The sequence below is a fragment of the Penaeus chinensis genome, chromosome 12, assembly GCF_019202785.1.
Source record: "Penaeus chinensis breed Huanghai No. 1 chromosome 12, ASM1920278v2, whole genome shotgun sequence".
NCBI classification, from domain to species: domain Eukaryota; kingdom Metazoa; phylum Arthropoda; class Malacostraca; order Decapoda; family Penaeidae; genus Penaeus; species Penaeus chinensis.
The window spans coordinates 19,379,973-19,401,109 of record NC_061830.1 but is presented as its reverse complement, the minus strand read 5'-3'; the positions used below and the strand labels follow the sequence as shown (position 1 = coordinate 19,401,109).

The 21,137-nt window shown below is 45.0% G+C and overlaps 1 protein-coding gene across 11 annotated transcripts in view; it reads left to right on the top strand.

The window, feature by feature from the left end:
• Nucleotides 1–21,137, top strand: part of LOC125031324 (homeobox protein cut-like) — a 347,203-nt gene that overhangs the window by 310,404 nt on the left and 15,662 nt on the right. For 7 of the 11 annotated variants that reach the window (XM_047622025.1, XM_047622019.1, XM_047622020.1 and 4 more), the window contains 4 exons: nt 13,095–13,299; nt 13,566–13,873; nt 13,990–14,202; nt 20,214–20,473. In XM_047622025.1, coding sequence (XP_047477981.1) covers nt 13,095–13,299; nt 13,566–13,873; nt 13,990–14,202; nt 20,214–20,473 — 986 coding nt within the window. The remainder of the gene's footprint in view (nt 1–13,094; nt 13,300–13,565; nt 13,874–13,989; nt 14,203–20,213; nt 20,474–21,137) is intronic. The other 4 variants (XM_047622021.1, XM_047622018.1, XM_047622017.1 and 1 more) reach the window with 3 other exon arrangements.

The window sequence follows — 21,137 nt, the reverse complement described above, 5'->3', positions numbered from 1 at the left end:
TGGTCAGAGTTCGTTTTGTATTGTCATTCGTCCCGCAACCTTTGCTGTGGCTCCGACTTAGGATTAATTAGCATCAGTGTTTACGACAATTGCGCATTAAATGCATAACACTCTGACAAGAAAATGGCCACACACAAAGAAAGGACAGCCGATTCCAAATTTCAAAGGACCAAGAAGCATTGATTTGAAGGAGAAAATGGAAGGACCGGCCATCGGGAAAAAATGATGGTCTCACGGGAGGGCATGCGAGTGTGTAATGACAAGGGTAACAGCCAGGGACCGGCCTATTACCCGATGGTGGGCACTGGACGCAATTACTACCCCTTGTTGCCCCTTCCTCCTAGCCGATAAGTCCGAGCCCTTTGATTGCCTTCTGTGGCCACAGTTCCTTGTCTTTCTGGCGAGACCTTTCAGTCTTCTTCAGTGATTCGTATTGTAATTCAGCCGCCCAATTACTGAAGTCGTTTCGTAACTACAAAATTGTTCCCAACAGGAATACACATCACCTTTGCGTATATGCCATTCAGATAATGCAGTCCTTAAAAACTACCATGAACTCAATGCCTCAAAATTGTCACCTCCCGAACCGGCCTAGAATGTTTTCTCCATGTACTCCTATGTTGCCATCTGCCATTAACCGGTGGAAATGTCACTTTGCCTTTACGTAAACACACCTTCGCCTCGCCCTCGTACTCTCGCCACCTCATTTTTATCCCATAAGACAGTCCATATCGCCTTCCCCTTGGACGTGTCTTGTAGGGATGGCCGAAGAACGTTGCAGTAAAAGTGGAAGGGCACATGCATCGTTGCATCTTGCTGATAAGGAAAGGTTATTTGGGAATGGGAGGGTATAGTATTTCCATTAGTAGTTTTATAGGCTGACCCCCAACCTCGGTGTGGGTGCAGAGGAGTTGTCTCGCTCAGCGGAGGAGATGGGGGGGGGGGGGTATCGACAGGCTTCGTTATTTTCGTTTAGTTTGGTTCGCAATCGTTAATACAGGTGGGAGTTCGAAATAACGATGATGATAATAATGATTCCGATGATAAATATGAAATAATAACATAAGAGATGATAAAAGTTATGGTAATGAAAAGGATAATAATGATGGTGGTAATTATAATAACATTACTACTAACAGTAATGATAATGATGATAATAATAATAATGATGATAATGATAATAATAATAAGGATAATAATAATAATAATAATAATAATAATAACTTATGTAAAGAATTAGAAACCATATTTGCAAAAGAAAATCCCCAAGTTTTAGTCAGCATTGTAATCGATGAAACTTTAAAAGAACGAAACCCAGCGGAATGATTACTGTGTGACGGTCACTGTTAATGTTTCTTTTATTACCAAGGTACAGACCAGCGTATTTGTGGCAAATCACCCTTGGCTGCGTGGGCCTTCTAGAGGGGGTGAAAGTGGCCGCTGTATATTGTAGCAGTAGATTCCGTTACTGGTCATCTTTTGGAAGACATGATTATGATAAATAATTATAGTAATATCCATCCAAGTTTTATGAGAACCAAGATAAACACCATTTCTACTCCTCCGTAAAGATGGGTAATTAATTTGGTAAACAAAATCAAAATGTTTTCTCATAACCTCACTTTTTTCGTCTTCATTAATAGAAATCATGTATCCCGTGGCAGTACATAGTAACCCCTAGTGTAGAAACCCATAAACGCACTCCACACGACATAATCACCCACCGAACCTAAGTGCAAGAATATCCAACAAATGGACTCACCCACGACGCAACCTGTCCGCACTCGCGATAACCTGACCTCGTCTCACGCCAGGCCAATCCATTGCCGAATGTCCGACACACGCAACGCTCTCTGTTTACGAAAGGCTCCCCGTGTCCGAATCCTCGTAAGTGTAATTCGGGCGAGCAGCAGGTGTGGTCGTAGCCGTGCGGATTAAAGGGGGTCCTTTGGTGAACCGGCATTCGGGAGGCGAACACTCCGGCCAAAATGGGAACGGCCAAGAGCTCGACATTCTGGGACAGTCAGAGAACCCTTTGAATCCAACAGGTTTCCCGCTCGCGCCATCACCTTTTCGGGGATAATGACTGCTCTGAAGTGTGTGCGTGTGTGTGTTGAAGAGATAAATTCCCTAAACTTACATAAAAAGATTTTCTCGAACTGAGAAACACGGAGCAAAATGAAAGCGAGGATCCTGTGTCCTAATGATTCCATTCCGTTTGTACCTCGATCAACGTTTGAAACGCGTTGAAATCTCTCGCTGAAAACACCCATGGAAATAAAGCTTCCAGATTCTTTCAACTTCTGTCAAGAAAAAAAAAATCAGACAGAAAAAACACCGACTCGCTGCTTATCACTAGAAGTCGATACCAAATAAATGAAAAAAAAAAAAAAATGTAACGACCAAACTTGAATCTCATAGACTGTTAATAACTCTTAACCCTTTACTACCCCTAAGCCAAGAGCCCGGTAATAAAAGGCCCCAATCAAAGTGCAAACGTCTTCTAAGGTCCCGCAATGGTTAATACAAGATCATAAAGCCTCGACTTTGCCTGCACAAAAAATGAGATAATGGAAGTAATAAAACGAGCGAGTTGGGCGGTAAATTAAAGATCGCTGTTTTAGTCTCGTCTCGGGATGTTATGGCGGGGCGAACATTCCAAGATTATTAAAGACTTTTTTCCGAAGTAAATGGTAGATTAATTACACTTATTGTCGGCCTGACAGGTATTGTATTAAGATATTGTTTGTCATCAAAAAGCACTAATTGTTTCTTATGTTGTGTGAATTGTAAGAATATTATTTATTAACGAGTTATATATATATATATATATATATATATATATATATATATAAAGGAATGTTTGTATTTATGTATGCGGGCACACACACACACACACACACACACACACACACACACACACACACACACACACACACACACACACACACACACACACACACACACACACACACACACACACACACACACACACACACACACACACACACACACACACACACACACACACACACACACATATATGTGTGTGTGTGTGTGTGTATAGTATACACAAGAACAAAAACATATGAATATACTGTATATGTACATTTACAATATAGGCATACATACACATGTGTACTTACAGACTGATATGAATAAACATGTACGTTGGCGAGTGTTTCTTCAGAATTATTGTAATGATACAAATTACAGTAACGATAACAAAACAAGCTCTGTTCTTAAGATTCGCCTCGAGTGTCCGTCTCTGCCGACTCGCATATGAGGGACCAATTACAGATACACAAATTTCTGAAAATCATGCAAATTTTTTAGAGTTTTGTTAAGACATATCTGCAGCAACAACGCCTTTACATACTAATCAACTAACAGATTTATGATACGCGAGACTAGAATTATAGAATGTTACAGTTACATATATGGTTGATATGTCTTATTGGTGATGTCATTTGGATAACTTCTCGTTTGTACGGTTCTTCGACATTATTTTGTGTGTGTGTGTGTGTGTGTGTGTGTGTGTGTCTTTTGCAAGTGGCTCCGTTTCTTTATCTTGATTTTTTTTTTTTTTCATCGCTTGTTCTCACTCTCTCTTTCCCTACCTTTATTTTTGCCTGACATGCTCCTTCCCAAAATTGCCATAGTCATCATTTATCTTTGCTCCATGTTTCATCATCTCCCTCCCCGACCCATCATCACCAATCGCCTGTACCTCTCTTCATCACCGTCCCTTCCATCTCTTCTTCATCACCCTTCACCCCTCCCCTCCACACCAGCTCCTCGGCTCCCCCTCCACCACATCAGCCCGTGGCCAGCAGTGATGAGATGTAATGACTGTTGTAAAATTCAGAGGCGTATCAAGCTCTTCCTAAAATGGACATAATTATAAGAAGATGTAGGGTTTTATGAAAGTTCTTGCAAGCCTGCTTTTTTCGTGGGGAGGGCTGCGGTGATAGGGCTGCGAGGGGGGGGGGGGAGTATTAGCTTGGATCGAGGCGGTTTTCGAGATGAGGGGAGCCACAGGTCGTCAGTCTCTAACGTGTATATAGCTAGAAAAAATACGAATCGCATTCCCTTTCTCTTCTTTATATCATTCTACATTCATATCCATCTTGATCAAGGCAGGATATTCCGGTTCCCAGCTGAGCGCTGATCTCAGACCGGTGGGCTCTCCGCGCTGTTCCCGGGTCACAGCATCCGCCAGAGTTGTGTTGTGAATAATGGGAGGAATATTACAGATTCTGCGACCTTGCAAGACGAATGGCACGCGGACCTTCCCTGAGAGGAACAGCGCACTCAGTCTAATTTAAATGTTAATTCTATGAGTACAATACGACCTATCGTAAATATGCCGTCGCGCACGGTATCGCCGCAATTCATCCTATTCATGTTTTGATAAGAGTGACTCGTGAACCTGATCCCCCGGACTGTAGGCTCCGGGGCGCTGGACGTAGAAAGAACTCCCTCCCCCGGGGACCTCCGTGGACACTGCGGCAACCTTCTTATTAATGATCGTGTGTAAGTTCAATAATTCAACGTGTAGAGGCTTCGAGCACAAGAAAATGTTTTGAATCCGAGATGCGGCCGGAGCTCTGCAGGCGACTCGCAAGATCAGGTGGAGATGCGGGCAACGCGGCAAGAAAGCTGATGATGCCATCCTCGCCGCTAACTTATGGATCGCGCATATACCCGTATCGCACAATTATGCCCAGCGCTGCAACGCCTAGACACCTCCAAGGCAGTCAACAGACGCAGCCCGTGAAGAATGCGACCGTCTTCAAATACTTTAGATGAGAACGTAGAAAAAATGACGGTGACATATGGTGTCTGGCAACCGTGATAATGTGACACAGGACATGAGTTTGCGCGCCCTTTTCTGGCATCTCGAATTCCAGAGGGGCAGCTTCACCACCGGCGCAACTCAGGCCAGCGCCCCGGCACCCACCACTCATATCTGGCACGAATGTGTGGACCGTAACTACTAGGTATATATTAGAATATATTACAAGAGACATGGCAACATGTCCTAAGATTCACGTGATACCGCTGTGACATTGCGCTCCAGACGTTCATCATTACTCCTGGGCTGCAATGAGACGCTGCTAATGGCGAGAGATGTTGTGCAACCCCGAAATGCTCCTCCCAGCGCGGCCCACGCGCGGTTAGATAATACGAGGAGACATTAGAAACTACTAATAATTCAAGCTCCTCCTCCGGTCTCCGAGGAGTGCATTCCCTCGTTCCCGTGTTCATAATTCCATTGTCGTGGTCCGTTCTGCGGGTCCGCGACGTCTGGGCACGCGTGATGTGACAGGGAACACGCCTCGCCGCGCTCTGGCTGGCACCTTGCATGTCTTGGCCGCAAATGCAATCAAATTCCAGGCTAGCTCGGGCAGAAAGGGTTACAATGAGCTACATTTCAGTCGGGATCTCGTCCCGAATATGTAATGTGTGCGCGAGGAATTCCCGCAGAAGGGATAAAAATTAGATTTGCTTAGGTAGCGCGCTGGTTTTTCTACAGAATATCAAACGTGCGAAGCGAGGAGGTTTCTTGTCCAATCTTCTGGATGCATATGCAAATGCTAAGATATTCACGAAGATGAATTAGTTTTCCTGCTATGATCAAACCTTCCTGCGCCGCAACCGAGTATCCAGCGGACTCGCATAAAACGAAACCGCAAGCAGTATTGCAGGTAATTATTTCCATTGCGGTTCTCCGGAAACTATTGCCGTTACCAAGAAGTGCGAGGAGGACACCCTGAAGCGCCTGCCTGAAGGAGGAAGTGGCGAGAGCCTCATCTTCACTTCTGGGTGGCCAGGCGGAATTAAGGTCGTGCTGCTAGGTCTATGCCGAGATTACCACCAGCCTCAGCGTAATGTGACAAAAGAAACACTCGGCGAGAGCTCCCGACTGCTGAGGTAATGAGGACGGCTGATGGGCGGCGTGTGGGTGGTCCGCCCAGTTTCCGGACGGCCGTTCCTTCTCAGGACAACGGACCAGAACAAGCACTAATGGAATCAAGCATCTTATTGGTGCGAGTGCAGTTCCAGATTTACGAGATTAATGGAGAAGCGAGCAGGAGTGCGCGGGGCAAGGCGGGCTGGAGGCCTCGAGGAAGGAGCGGCAACGTCTTGACCCGCTGGCTGTGGGTGGTCCCGCTGACTTACGTCTGGAATGACCGTCGGACACAGGCCGGAGATATCCTTGATTGAGGCATCAGCGGGAAGTGGTTCTCTTCGCGACCCGGGGTGTTGCTGTCACTTTTATCATACAGTTTTGTTTTATTGACCGATGTTTCGCGTGTCTTTGGCGAGTTTCTCTGCGTCATTTTGCGAGAAAAAGGCATACATGAAAGCTACAGCTAGGAAGTTATTATGTATGTATCCTCGATCTGGCCATGTTAACTGATAAGAAGACGTTTGCACCCCCATATATTTCTTATTACTGCCTGGATCACCTGCCCCGACCCGGATCCCCCGGCCATAAACATTCTATCATGAAACACTTCCACGACCTTATCAGCATCCCAGTCCAACCCCAAAATTCCAATCACCGCGACCGCTCTCGACTTGCATTCATCACCCTCAAACACCCATAAAAATCACTCTGACCACCGCCTATCGCTAATTCTCCGCCCTTTACCACTTCTAATGTTCACGAGACGACTATAAACCTGAGCTCACCTACCACAGCGCCCGTGTTCCTGCTCGCTCACGCCCGACGCCCACACCACACTTTATGCGCTCGCGTCCTAAGGCTTCTCTCTATTACACCTGCCCCTTCCTGCTCGCCCGCACAAACCAGGGACACGGCGCTCGCGAATCAGTCACACTTGTCGGGTGAATAAGTCTCCCTCGCTCTGCTCTCGAGGCCCTTCCCTTCGCCTCGTGATCCGACACACAAACACCTTGCATGTGAATGGGATATTCTTTAGAGTCAAGATTAATTTTGTTCACGATTACATGAATTAACATACATTACCGATACATAATTCTATTTAATCTTTGCTAGTGGAGGCAAATAATACGGCTGGATAATTGATCCATCAGCACCGAGACGCCATGGCTATTCAGGGCCAGCCGTGAATGACAAAAAACAAGTTACAGGGTCGGGGAGGGGCAGGGGAGGGCAAGAGAGGGCAGGGGAGGGCAAAGGAGGGCAGGGGGAGTGCAGGAGAGGGTCTGGGAGGGACAGGGAAGGGGCAGGGGAGGGTTGGGGAAGGGCAAGGGAGGGGGTAATGCCCGGGGTCGGTGAGGGTGTCCGAACTATGTCTTAGCTAATCTTAGAAAGAAATGATCTAAGACGTTTTCAAGATAGATCCACAGAAACAAAAAAAAAGTATATTCTCACATTGAACGCCGACACTTATCTTATACACGGTTCACCAGCGCTTAGATTAACGAAGCATAAAGGAAAGTGTGTATATAAAAGAGTGAGATTGGCAAGGGAAGGGAGGTGTCGTCAGACGGGGTCGCCTCGACCAGCGCCGTCCGTGTGGGACCGGCGGAGCGTGTGTTGATGGCATGTAATTTTCACACTTTACACGGGACAACTATTCGGGCCACAACAATCTACACGGTGCCGATACTGTTCCGACACGGTTAATGTTAGGCATGTCTTTCTCTTATCTATTGGGAGATGAGAGGGAAAGGGCGAAGATGTTTGGACAGGTCTTGCGAAGGGTGTGTGTGCGTGTGTGTGTGTGTGTGTGTGTGTGTGTGTGTGTGTGTGCGTGCGTGCGTGCGTGCGTGCGTGCGTGCGTGTGCGTGTGTGTGTGTGTGTGTGTGTGTGTGTGTGTGTGTGTGTGTGTGTGTGTGTGTGTGTGTGTGTGTGTGTGTGTGTGTGTGTGTGTGTGTGTGTGTGTGTGTGTGTGTGTGTGCGTGCGTGCGTGCGTGCGTGCGTGCGTGTGTGTGTGTGTGTGTGTGTGTGAGAGAGACTAAGTGTGTGTGCGTGTTCGCCTGCATGCATATGGTTTATTTGTTTACTTGGCGCCCAGTTTGTGTGGTACATCTGATAGTCTATCCCTCATTCTGCCAGTTATAGTAAGCCAAACTAATGCGATCCATCTATTCTAATAGTAATGTTTACAAGGAAGAAAGATACTAAAAGTCGCATTAATTTACACAAATATACAAGAATGATTGATGTTCACATAAACCATAAAATGTGTCGTGAGGCAAGTCTCTCTTCCTTAAACCAATTTACACCAACAAGAGAAGAAAATACACACCAAAACGTTGTTTAGCCTCAAACACCGTACCATCGTGTGGTGGTATTTCTTTAGCCCTTTTTTATCAGTAATAATAGGGACTGCCCGCCCCTCTCATCACAGCCTGCCAATTCAGTTATCGATAGTTGGTATTAGTTCAGTATCTAAAATAGTGTTCACATAAGGTATCGAGACGCGCGGCCGAAACGCTCGAAGCCTCGGATAAAGCGCCGGTGTGGCCTTGTTCGCACAGCGCCAGAAGACCCACCCAATGTCGGTGTATCAGTCCGCGACGTTGACTGATAGGAACAAGGTGAGGGGCGCTATTACTCGACGCCTTACATGCATCTCAATGGTTCTCCCTTTAAGTCTTAGACCATTGCCTTTACCTATCTGACCTCCCGGTTCAACAAATCTCCGGCAACATTACAATAGACTGGCATCGCTTCTTGTGAATATCAAGTTGCTTTCGTATTCGCAGTCGACGAAAGTTCCCCCTCGGTCAAGCTTTCTTTAGGATTCCTCCTGGGATATCACCATCGGAGGGCTTCGTTTTGTCTCCTGTTTTGACGGGGGGCTAATGGCAATATAATTTGTTTTTTCCTTTCAATGTCGTGGTTTTGTATTATCTAATCATCCTTTATTTAACATAATGGAAATCGTGGACGAATTCTGAGATATAACGTGGGAATTACCTTTTCATATATAGTAAATATTATCCAGAAATTCGCGCATGAGCTGTAGACGGGGCGAGCCTGTATTGTGACGGGTATCGTCAGGCCCCTCCAGGCCAACTGTCAGCGAATTAGGAATATTACCGAGGTATACAATCCTCATCCCATTCGACACGCTGATGAAGCTGACATTTACCGCTTGTTAATTACGGGTCTGCCCACATGGCTCTCTAAGCTCGCCGGGCGCTGCTGCAGACTTCAGACTCGCTGGGCTGTTAAAGGGCTTCGTGCCGTCTGCTCTCGCATTCAGCCTGCGGTTCAGCCTCGCTCTGGCGGGAAGTTTTCTGCAACTTGGGAAAGCTTAAAAAGCCATGAAAGTGTGCACGCCCACCCACACACACATGTGTGTATACACATATTCATACATACATATAGATACATGCATATATAAATATAAACATACATAAATATGTATGTTATAGATATATATATTATATACATGTAATATATATATATATATATATATATATATATATATATATATAACACATACACTCACGTGTATGTATATTGCATATATGCATTATATATAACGTCACAAAAATATATACACAATACATTTATTTTTGTTTAAATCCTAATAGAGGTTTAGAAATTCTTTTATAAGTTACGGCCATGCTTTTCGTGAATTATTTTTGGCTTCCATTTTACGATATGATTTAAGTTCCACCAGAACGGACATCATACTCACTTCCGGCAGACAATATGATTTTCCAAGATTGCAATAAGATTTTGCAGTTAGGATGTGCAATATATGTACGTCCACATACATATAAAAAGGTCATATAATCATAAAATGATAAAGTAACCGGCCGCATCAAAAGAATCAGCGCCGTGAGTCATAAAATACAGTAATAATAAGAAAAGCCAATATCCTTCGTAATCTATATCGGTCGGCGAATCACGACATCTGGCAATCATATTATAACTCCTCGTGTATGTTGCATGCAATTGAAAAACCGCATTGAAGAGTTTTTATGCTTACATTATAGGCGATATTGCATGTACCTCTCGCACCAGATGGCACCCACGAACCCAGGGAGTTATGTCCGGGACTTTTTCCCCCTTTTTTTCTTTTGAGGTTCGTTTTGGTTCATTTTGGCCGGTTTCCCAATAATCTACCAATATTAAGTCGGGACTGCATATTGTTCGTCAAAAATCATGTCATAGTAAGGTTGATTGAAGGCTGATTAAAGGTTGATTGGGGTAGATTGCCGGGCTGCTCGTTCGGCAACATAGCAATCAGTTCGAGGCCAATGATCAATCTTAGGCTAGCAATAACCCCACAACTTCACCATTATCATTTGACGGACCCGGGCATTACTATTTAATTGTAGGTATCACAGACTTCCTTTCTTGAGTTATTTCCACCGCGGCTCCTCGCCATTGGCTGAGCCAGGGCCGAAATGTGACTCCAAAAGACATACATTAGCGATATGCCCAGTCGTATTCTGGTATCAAGTTCAACCTCCTCCACGACACAGACGATTCGAAAGCTCTTTTTTTTTTCTTTTTTCCTAAAGGAGGGTCTCTTGCCTTATAAGTGTCTCCCTCTGTCGCCTTTCCTCAATTCGGGAAAAAATCCGACGAAACTCTCTACTCATTTGTGTCTCGGATTTTGTTTTGCTTCTAATATCATGTGTAATCGTTTTATTACTTTGATGATATAATCGTATGTCTTATATTTTTTCCTGTTTTTCGCGTTCTTGAGGTTAGATTGCTTTCTTTCTGCATATATTCTGTACGTTATATTTAGTGTAATTATTATTATTTCTTTTTACCTCCAATGCATTTCCACATACAACTGCCAATGTGTCATTCTGCTCTTGCGCCAGTCTGTTAATTTTACTTACCATTACATCTTTCCTCATTTTCAACTTACTTTCCTCTTCCTATTTGTTATTTTGTGTCGACATTTTCATACGAGCCTGTTTTTTTGCCTTTCATTTCCTCCCACGGAAATTCTCTTTTCTAGTTCTCCCCTTCCTTGTTTTTTTTTTCTCTTCCTTTTTTTCTTTCGTGTGGTTCTCCTTCTTCAATCACGCCATCGCCTCTGTGACTACCGGATCCAAAGCCAGCCACGGATTGCATATTAATTACTGAGATTAAGCTCATTACTGTCTTCCTTTTGCGCGGTTTCGAGACGCTGCAATCGTCAGCTTCTGTTGTTCTTGGTACGTCGAGTAGGGGAGAGGGAGGGAAGGGGTAGGCGAAGGGGAAGAGAAGGTTTGAAGGGAAGGAGAGGGTGAGGGGGGGGTTAGGGGTATCGTAGGGGTGAAGTGTGGTATGGGAGATGTGGGGAAAAGAGTGCGAAAAGCGAGGGCTTTGTGAGGAGGGGAAGGGTGGCGAGGGAAGGGGTGGGGCGACGAGAGAAGGGTGAGTGAGGGAAGGGCGAGAGGCGGTCAGGGTACACTCTCCGTCGTCGATGGTGTCTCGGACAAAGGTGTTGAGATAGAACTTCTGCCGTATGTTTCCCCGGTCATACCATGCACTAGTTAATATACCCGTGAAGTTGTGGCGCGGAGGATACGTGTGGTAATGATAACGGTGAAGGTGTTGCCGTGAGTGATGGTGAATGCTCCGGCGAGGAACAGCTGTGAGTGTGATCCTTGCGGCGGTCATTGTGGTGACGAGTGTTGACAGTGGCACACCGTGCAACATTTGTGGTTTCGCTTCGATAAGTCTTTATGTTGTCGCGGTTTGTTCTCGATACAGGGAAATTGTCAAATGACATAGATTATAGGAACTTCATATAACAAAAATCAACAGTTTCGAATGGAATGTCGCACAAGGCGCCATTCTCCGTGGAGAAACAACAACCGCTGACCCGTATCACCAATACTAAAACCCGTTAAGCTACAATCAGTGAATGTTTCCCAGTAAATTATCTTGCTAAGTTTTTATGCTATCACCTCGGCTTTAAACCCCGATTTACCCCTTCCTCCCTGACCCCACTGACCTCGCCGTACCCCCTCTAAGGCGCAACGACCAGTAAGTGAGAACCTCTCCGCCTCAGGTATTGGCTACGCGTCAGGCTGTCAGTCAGTTTCTCTAAGTCCCCCCTCGCCGCGGAGAAAATGAGAGCCCGGGATCCTCCTTTGAGTCAGGAGCCTTCAGGATTTCTTTTATCCTTGCTGATTGAGGGCGACTCGGAAACCCGGGGTTCACCAGAGGTTACCGAAGCCACGAACGATAGATTCTGGTGCTCTTAGGTCATGGATCACGCTTGGAATCGGTTCAGGAAGAAAAGAACTGCGGTTGAATATGTTTCCCACTACTCATCGCCGCTCGCTGTCTTCCAATGAAGATGAATCGATGACCGTACCCCTTCCCGTGTTGAGCCGAACTAAATCATTTTCGAATCGTGCGATGCAGAAAGAAAGGGAAGCAAGGGCGGAAGGGCGGGGTCTCTGCTTACCTGAGACGGTTCAGAGGAAGTGAGTCGCTTGTGAGGGCTTGAAAGAAGGGGAAGGAGTGAGGGAAAAGAAAAGGATTTCGAATTGGTAACTCTTAATCAGAGTGACTTTGCCGCGTTGGTATGCGAGGCAACTATGGGCGTCGTCTGTTTAACAAGTATCCACCAACCAATTTCCTCCTGGATTATGAGAACAGAAATATAACAAACCCCCTCGAGGCGCAAATACTAATGCCGACCCTCTCCCCCAAGAAGGAAATGGTAACGACAAGCATTAAAAGTGGGATAAAAAAGAGCATAAGAAGATAATGCACAAAAAACGCCTTCCTCTGCGCCTTAGTAGGGAGCGATCAGCGGAGGACATCGCCGGGGTCTTCACGTTACAAGAATTATTGGTGATGGACCTCTTGCGTGCTCGGGTGAAGGAGTCAACTACCGGGGTGGGACTTGATGTTGCCTAAATTATTCTCGTGTGTCATTAGGCTTCACGGCAATCTCGGGCGCGCCTCGCCCTGTGTTGACGCGCGCAGCCTGCAGCTTGTTTTGCTGATAGGGTGTTTGTTGCTCCGCTGCGCAAAGTGACGCTCGAAGGAGGCGTTATTCTTTGATGGTTTTCTTTGTATGTTGTTCTCTTTAGCATTAAGAAAATGACATTCTTCCGGCGTTGGCCAATGGCCCTGGCCGGGGCGTTTAAGTGCCCTAACACTAAGTGTGCAGGTCTCCTGACAGGTACGCACAAGGACTCCAGCGGAGCTTTCCGGGGCCCCGATGACAGCGTGACGGAGGAGAGAATCCAGCATATCCTGACCGAAGCCTCGCGCGCCATGACCTCCTCGACGGCCACCAGCCAGGCGGGCCAGCAGGACCAGGACTCTCGTAGCACGGACTCCAAGTCTCCCGCCAGCTCCACGCACTCCCCCAGGTGAGGACTTCCGCGCACGCATGCCGCTCATGCTCGGAGGAGTTTGTACGAGGGATTAGACTTGTGATGGATAGCTTTTCATGCCGCAATTTTGGATGTCTCATTTAAATATGAATAAGCTGTTTAGTGAATATTAAGCATTTTGTTTTTCTAATTCATGTGTTGAAATGAAACATGGAATTGATTAAGAAAAAATATTTCCTAATTCCAAATGTCTTAAGATTTCTTCGAGGCTTCGTGTTAACGTTCCAACATTCGTCCTCCAGTAGCCCGCTGTCCCGGGGAGATTCACGGTCGCGGATCCGCAAATACGACAACGACGACATCCCGCAAGAGAAGGTGGCAAGAATCTACCAGGAGGAACTTGTCAAGCTCATGTCAAGGCCTCAGGAGCCTCAAATCCCGCTCCCGCGAGACCCCCAGTACCCGGGGATCCTGTTCCCCTTCCTGGGCCAGTCGCTGCTGTTCAACAGATCCCACGAGGAGGTGAAACTCGCCCTCGACGCCTACCACCAGGAGCTGAGCAAGCTTCAGGGAAATGCTGCCGTCTCAGGCATGGGCCTCGGCGCGGTTGGTGAGTAAAGCCTGTTTTTAACTTATTTTAACATTATACAATAATTCCTCCTCACAGACATGCTAAATAATAAATCAACAATTCTCACCACGGATATTTCTGCCCATCAACAACAGGCCTAGGCATGGGCGGCGGCGGAGGCCTCGGTGTAGGCGTCGGAGGTCCATCGCTAGGCATGGGCGTGGGACTCGGTGCGAGCGGCCTACACAACGGCGCCCAAGACCTGACGATGCCCAAGCGCGAGCAGAGGAACGGTGACGAGGAGGAGGAAGGACGCAACCCGAGCGTCACCTCCCCCTTCGGACCCAGCAGATCCAAGGCCGAGACCAGTAAGTACCTTCTCACAACGCAGTTCTATTGGAGTGAGTGAGTGAGTGAGTGAGAGATTGAGTGAGTGAGTGAGTGAGTGAGTGAGTGAGTGAGAGATTGAGTGAATTGTGAATGAGAGATTGAGTGAGAGATTGAGTGAGAGATTGAGTGAGAGATTGAGTGAGAGATTGAGTGAGTGAGTGAGTGAGTGAGTGAGTGAGTGAGTGAGTGAGAGAGAGAGAGAGAGAGAGAGAGAGAGAGAGAGAGAGAGAGAGAGAGAGAGAGAGAGAGAGAGAGTGAGAGAGAGAGAGAGAGAGAGAGAGAGAGTGAGAGAGAGAGAGTGAGAGAGAGTGAGAGAGAGTGAGAGAGAGAGAGTGAGGGAGAGAGTGAGGGAGAGAGAGAGAGTGAGAGAGAGAGAGAGAGAGAGAGAGAGAGAGAGAGAGAGAGAGAGAGAGAGAGAGAGAGAGAGAGAGAAGAGAGAGAGAGAGAGAGAGAGAGAGAGAGAGAGAGAGAGAGAGAGAGAGAGAGAGAGAGAGAGAGAGAGAGAGAGAGGGAGGCGTGAAATCCACAAAACAGTTCAAACAACCATATAAGCGTATTAAGGGATGTAAAACTGTCAAGTCACCATATGGCTCTGTGTAAGTAATCAAACCATGTCGATGTTGACACGGACATGTTATGTATGTATCCGTGTGTGTGTGTGTGTGTGTGTGTGTGTGTGTGTGTGTGTGTGTGTGTGTGTGTGTGTGTGTGTGTGTGTGTGTGTGTGTGTTTGTTTGTTTGTATATGTGTGTATAGAATAAAGAGATAATCATCAATATCACTACATCATCTACATATCACAACGCTTTATCACACACACGCATGAAGAAAATTTCCCGATGTCTTGTATGTTTAATGATGTAAAACAAAATGCATGTGGATATACAAGACAGATTTATATTATTATTAATTAACACCTGACACTCTTGGCCTGTCTAAAATCACCTTCCTGGAACCATATGGCGCCGTTATTCACTTGGCAACTCTTGTTATTTTCTTCTCTGTTTTAACATCACGTTTTGTTTTACATTTTTGTTTTAGAAATGTAATAAGAAATCTCACCTTTTCACATGGGAGGCTTAGAGCATCTCGCCACTACGCTAAAAGACCCAAATGTACCATTTTCTCTGATCACTGGTTGGTCGACTATGCCCACTCTGTCATAATAGATCACTGCTTAGCGCCCTATTCATTATACTGCCGCCCACATCACTCAATATCAAGTTGCAATCCGTTAGTATCACCTGTGCATTGTTGCTGATCGGATATGCCAGCAAATTATGAAAATGGATGTCCACCCGACCATTTTTTTCCACGTAGACATTTTCTTTTGAGATGGAGAGAGAGAAAAAAATATATATATATAAAAAGGAGAACTTGTAGATTATCAGTTACGATAGGGAGAGTATATGTTTAGTGTACATAATTTTTTCGTTCGTCATTTGTTTTTTCATGCGCGCTGCTCGGTTGTTTACACAGCGGTGTTTAAGACTTTTCGTTGTGAATGTGATAATAATCTCAAGCGAGAGATCGTCTGTCATTTCCTATGAACGTGATCATAATCTTTGCTTATTATTATTGCTATTGTTTTGTTTTTTTTATTATTATTAATATTGCTGTCATTGTTATTTCTCTTTTGCTATTTTTTATCGTTATTACCTGCGATAACATATCAGACTATAATTGTTATTGAAACAAGGAAACAAATAAAAAATGCAAGACAAAATAGTGAAAATGTGCAATGGCAGGAAATCCTTTGTTATAAGTCCATAAAACAGTTATCATCATCAATAACAGTAAAATGACGTATCAAGACCCCGTATAGTTATCTGCGCAGACACTATAATCTCAGACTTCCTCTCGATTACTCACATAAATGGGATAAAGAAAATAAATGAAACGCGGTTTAGAACCTAGAGATGTTTTTTTTTACATTATTACCTTACAACATTATTCAGTCATCAAATTACCAATGAGCAAATAGTTATTTTATACATCTTGCTTACAATAAATCTACGGCATTTGTTTACATACTTCGAATTATATACCAAAGCTTGCAAGCGGTCGAGCAGTTATCCAGAGGGTTAGATAAAGGACTAAACTAATATAAGCGTTTTGATTCTCCTCTGTGACGTTGATATGTACGATCAGATCCAGTTTCCTGTAGAAGAGTGTCATAAATCTTCGAGATGCCTAAACCTTTTTCACACTCCTCGACTCAACAAGTAGCTACGGTACTTATCTTCATATCGCCTTTCGCCGAGAATAGGAGAAAGAAAAAGAAGAAGAAAAGAAAGCGTGGAAATAATGCAATAGATAGATTACTAGAAATAGAAATAGGAGTCTAGTAATATTGGAGTCTGTTTGTGACCCACTCAATGATTGTGTTGCATGCGAGGCAGTTCGGACTAAGACCTAAGACCTATTTTAGAAGTTTCTCCGAAATCACGACGTTAAACTTAGCCCAGATTAGAATCCGTTTCCACACACGGAGACTGTGTAGCTGTGCGTCTTCCAATGGAATCAAACGTCAACTAAGGCATGAATTCTTTTGTCATATCAACATTTTGATAAACGATATATACATTGGCCTCCAAAATGTAGTTTGGTTTCTGCGAAGACGGAAATCGATCACGATATCTAATGTGTATATTTACTAAAGCTTTAGATGGACATCTGGAATATTCAAATCATGACGTCACGATTTCCTGACCGCTGAGAAAAATAAGCCCTTAAAAATGACGTTATTTCTACGAACGCGTATAATTTGTATAACCCGCTCTACCGATGGAGTCCCACGCCGGTCTCCTTGACGTGTCTGTCAGGGACTCCTATCCTCTTTCTCGCGTAATGTGAAGCTATCGCCGTGAGAGAGAAAGAGAGAGAGAGAGAGAGAGAGAGAGAGAGAGAGAGAGAGAGAGAGAGAGAGAGAGAGAGAGAGAGAGAGAGAGAGAGAGAGAGAGAGAGAGAGAGAGAGAGAGAGAGAGAGAGAGAGAGAGAGAGAGAGAGAGAGAGAGAGAGAGAGAGAGAGAGAGAGAGAGAGAGAGAGAGAGAGAGAGAGAGAGATGTGAGAAAAAGACACACATAGACACAGACAAACAGACAGACAGACAGACAGACAGACAGACAGACAGACAGACAGACAGACGGGCGAAGAAGCGTAAGTGCTGTCGGCCAATTAGAAAACTTTTAAAATCGGAATTCATGTCATCTCATATTGAACTTCAAGGTGAAAGATCAAGCGAGTGTAGTGTTCATCTATCAAGGTGACAGCAGTGATCTATGGGTACATAACTGTCAGCCATCTTTGATCCTTTTCCAATAGATGTCATGCGGTGTCGTCTACTTGATTTTGCAAAAAAAAGTAGAAAGGGGGGAGAGGGGGACTGGCGCAAGATACAGAAGTTGCTTGTATCAAAATTGGTCATTATGATTTAGTGCCAAATCTACATTTTCCCAGAGTTTTTTCTTTCGTCCACTTTCTTCATCATTCTGACGAGCTTAATTCCTATTCATTTATTAATTAAGTACAATTTATAGACCGGCGTGAATTTGAAGCACTTGAATCAGGTGGATTTCCTGAGAGGTGGATGATAAAATGTGAATTTGTCGAGCAGCTGGCAACCCCGCGGCCGTAACTCTTTATTGCTTATTTGCATAACTGATTCACTTGTTTGTCTGTTCCAGTTCATCCCATTCTGTCTTGTTTTGTGTCGTCGTTCTAATTTATTAAGCGCATATGTGCTTGCTTCACTAAATTATTTGCGGCATATATATGTGAATACTCGAGGTTCGGTTTTACACGAACATCTCGACGGCGAGAAAGATGTAATATATGAAGAACATTACAAAGCTAGGAGTGAAAAGAACTACACCGGTTGAATTTCGATCCTGAAATGTGTCGGATGGAATATTTTATTTGCGAATTATTCACTAGTTAGCTTTTTATTCTTCCTTGGGTAGTAATGGACTCCTCCACAATAATTTCCCCCAACAACTGGCGGCAGCAGATGCAAGTGAACAAATGATATAATGAACCCTATTTTGCAGTCTGCTGGTCTAAAAATACGTTTACAAGCCACAGACGAAGTGCTATATCATATGGAGAAATGTGCATTTGAAATTGAGTATAACAAGATTAAGTTGGTCAGTTAATATCGTTGTTAAAACTTGATAAAATAATTATGACTTTCAGCTCCCATGAATTATTGACAATTTCAGAGACGAGGGACTTCGGTGTTACCAGCTAGCTCGTAATTCTAGCTTGCTTGTCGGGGTTCAGCTTCAGTATCATATGGGTAAAATCCGGTTTGTGTGACATCAGTATAAGCAACTCGATGCTGACCTCATCCTTCTCCCCAGTGTCAGTAAATATATCATCTCCGTTTGGTGAAAAAACGCGCGGGCAGATGGCAGCACTTGGTGTCTGGTGGCAACTTACGGTTTTTGCAATTTCCTGGAATTTTAAGGGGACCATTTTGTCATATTGCTTGGTCTGTTTTGTTTGCTATTTGCATTTATGCGCAAGGGCAATTTGCCTTCTTTCCCTTTGCATATATGTATTTTGATCGGGAGTTTATCTTGATTTAAGAGACGCGTGGGACATGTCAAGTTTCAATAAGTAGACCGTAGACAAACATCCCCCACAATAAGCAAGTTTTACGATAACTTCCAACCTGCATCGATACAAACACCAAAGCATCAATAATCACAAGGAGATTAATCACGCAGATTCCTTTATTAGCAAAAGCGTTTCCAAAGAGAGGCACAATGGGGAGAGCGAAGGTCAGAGAGAGGGCGGGTGTAAATCATGCCCAATTAAGAGAATCTTGGATTGTTTATGCAGCTGTGCCACATACTGTTCCTATCGCCGGATCAAGATGTCGGGGGATAAAAAGTCGGGTTCGGTAATGATGTAGAGCGTCTCAGGGTATACAAGGTAAAGAACGTACGCACATATAGGATCTGTAGTAATTTTATTTTCCTTTAGGAAGGAGTCTGTTGGCTTTTTACCCGCAAAGATATTAGAGTAAATTCGGGTCGATGGCTTTGTTTGTCTTTTTTTGTCTTTTTTTTCAATCGGCTAAACAGAGCAGCGGATCAGAATCATTATCAGAGTATGTAATTACACTATATTACGACGAGAGAGCACAGAAAGGCAAGCGTTGCCAAGTCATACCATTTTTTTCTTTCGTATTTTTTTGGTACGATTCTCACACCATTCCCTGCGGATAAAAATGATAACACCGCCATTTCCTTATCTCATGCGATCCCCATTAGGACGCAGCACACCCTCATTCTCTCACTTCTTGTCGCGTCTCTTTCCCACCGCCATCGTGGACAGATTTAAGAGCATGGGACCTTTTTTTTCATATTTACATCTCTCACCTCCCCGTTGCTGATGAGTTCTGTTCAGAGCGAGGTCGTGGGCCAGTCTGTCCCACTCCCCGCCCCTTCATAGCACATCCTAGCAACCACTCGAGCCATTCACTCACTCCCTCGAGATGCAAGAGATCGCTCGCTCGCATGAGGGCCCATCGAGCACCCACATCGAAGCTTCTCCACTAATCGCAGTCCTTTGAATTGTGGTCTTGTCTTCATATGGGATTTCTCTTGCCCCTCCCCCTCCTCTCTCTCTCTCTCTCTCTCTCTCTCTCTCTCTCTCTCTCTCTCTCTCTCTCTCTCTCTCTCTCTCTCTCTCTCTCTCTCTCTCTCTCTCCCTCTCTCTCCCTCTCTCTCCCTCTCTCTCCCTCTCTCTCCCTCTCTCCCCCTCTCTCCCTCTCTCCCTCCCTCCCTCCCTTGTCCCCGGTTCCTGTCGCCACTCCATGTTTGATTCACCTTTCCCTTCGTGAACCAGTCTCCGTAAAAGCATACTCTCCTGTGTTTAGACACCTTGGCACTCCTCGAGTACACGCAAGGATCCGTGTTGACTCTCATCCCCGCTGTGTACGCAATCACGCACCTCCATTCCACTCCATTCCATCCACAGATCTCAGCTCGGCCACCACGCCTCTGAGCAACCTTGTAACTCCCATCACCTCCATCGCAGCGACCAGTGGGGACGACCTCAGCGTGTCGGCGTCGCCCCTTCAGCGCATGGCGTCCATCACCAACTCGCTCATGACGGGGCCGCCCATTTCCACCGGCTCTCCCCTGAGTCAGAAGCCCCTGAAGGCCGTCCTGCCGCCCATCACACAGCAGCAGTTCGACCAGTACAGCAACATGAACACGGAAGAGATCGTCAAGAAGGTAAGCGAATGATCTTGTGTTTGTATTTGTATGTTTGCAGTTTGTTTGTTGTGCTTGTGTATGGTCAGAAGTACTGAGGCAAGGACTTCGGAAGGGTATTTCGCCCGTATTAATGAACTCTTTCGGAAGAGAACGGCGTGCATTAAAATATGCTGTTCCCCTTGCGAAAGTATTTTATTGTTGTTTCCGTTTCTCCTAACTCATTATGTTGTGCGAGCGCAGTGGCGGAAAAATATTCCACTAGAGGTAACCATTACGTTTGAGGAAGTAGCACAAACTTTCACCGAGATTATTAGTAGTCAGTGTTATTGCCATTAGTGTCAGTATTATGGACGGATACACACAAATCACAAAGTCAGTATTAATACGAAGCTTTTTGTCCATCCGCGTAATGCAGCTAACCTCAGCAATATCTGATATTTAGTTAATAACGATATTCACAGAAGATGGAGTTAAAATCGCCTGGGTCCTCACGCAATCATTACCGAGCTAAACATAGCAAACGTACACCCAAACTATCCAATTTCATGACAAGAATTCAGATTTAGTACATCCGACCAACTTTTTTAAAGATCCTGTCTCGCCGGAACAAGTCGCAGGTAAAAAGCGCCGCTCTAAACCCTTCTTCAGCGCCTCCATCAGCGTCCAAATGGGCTTCCGCGCG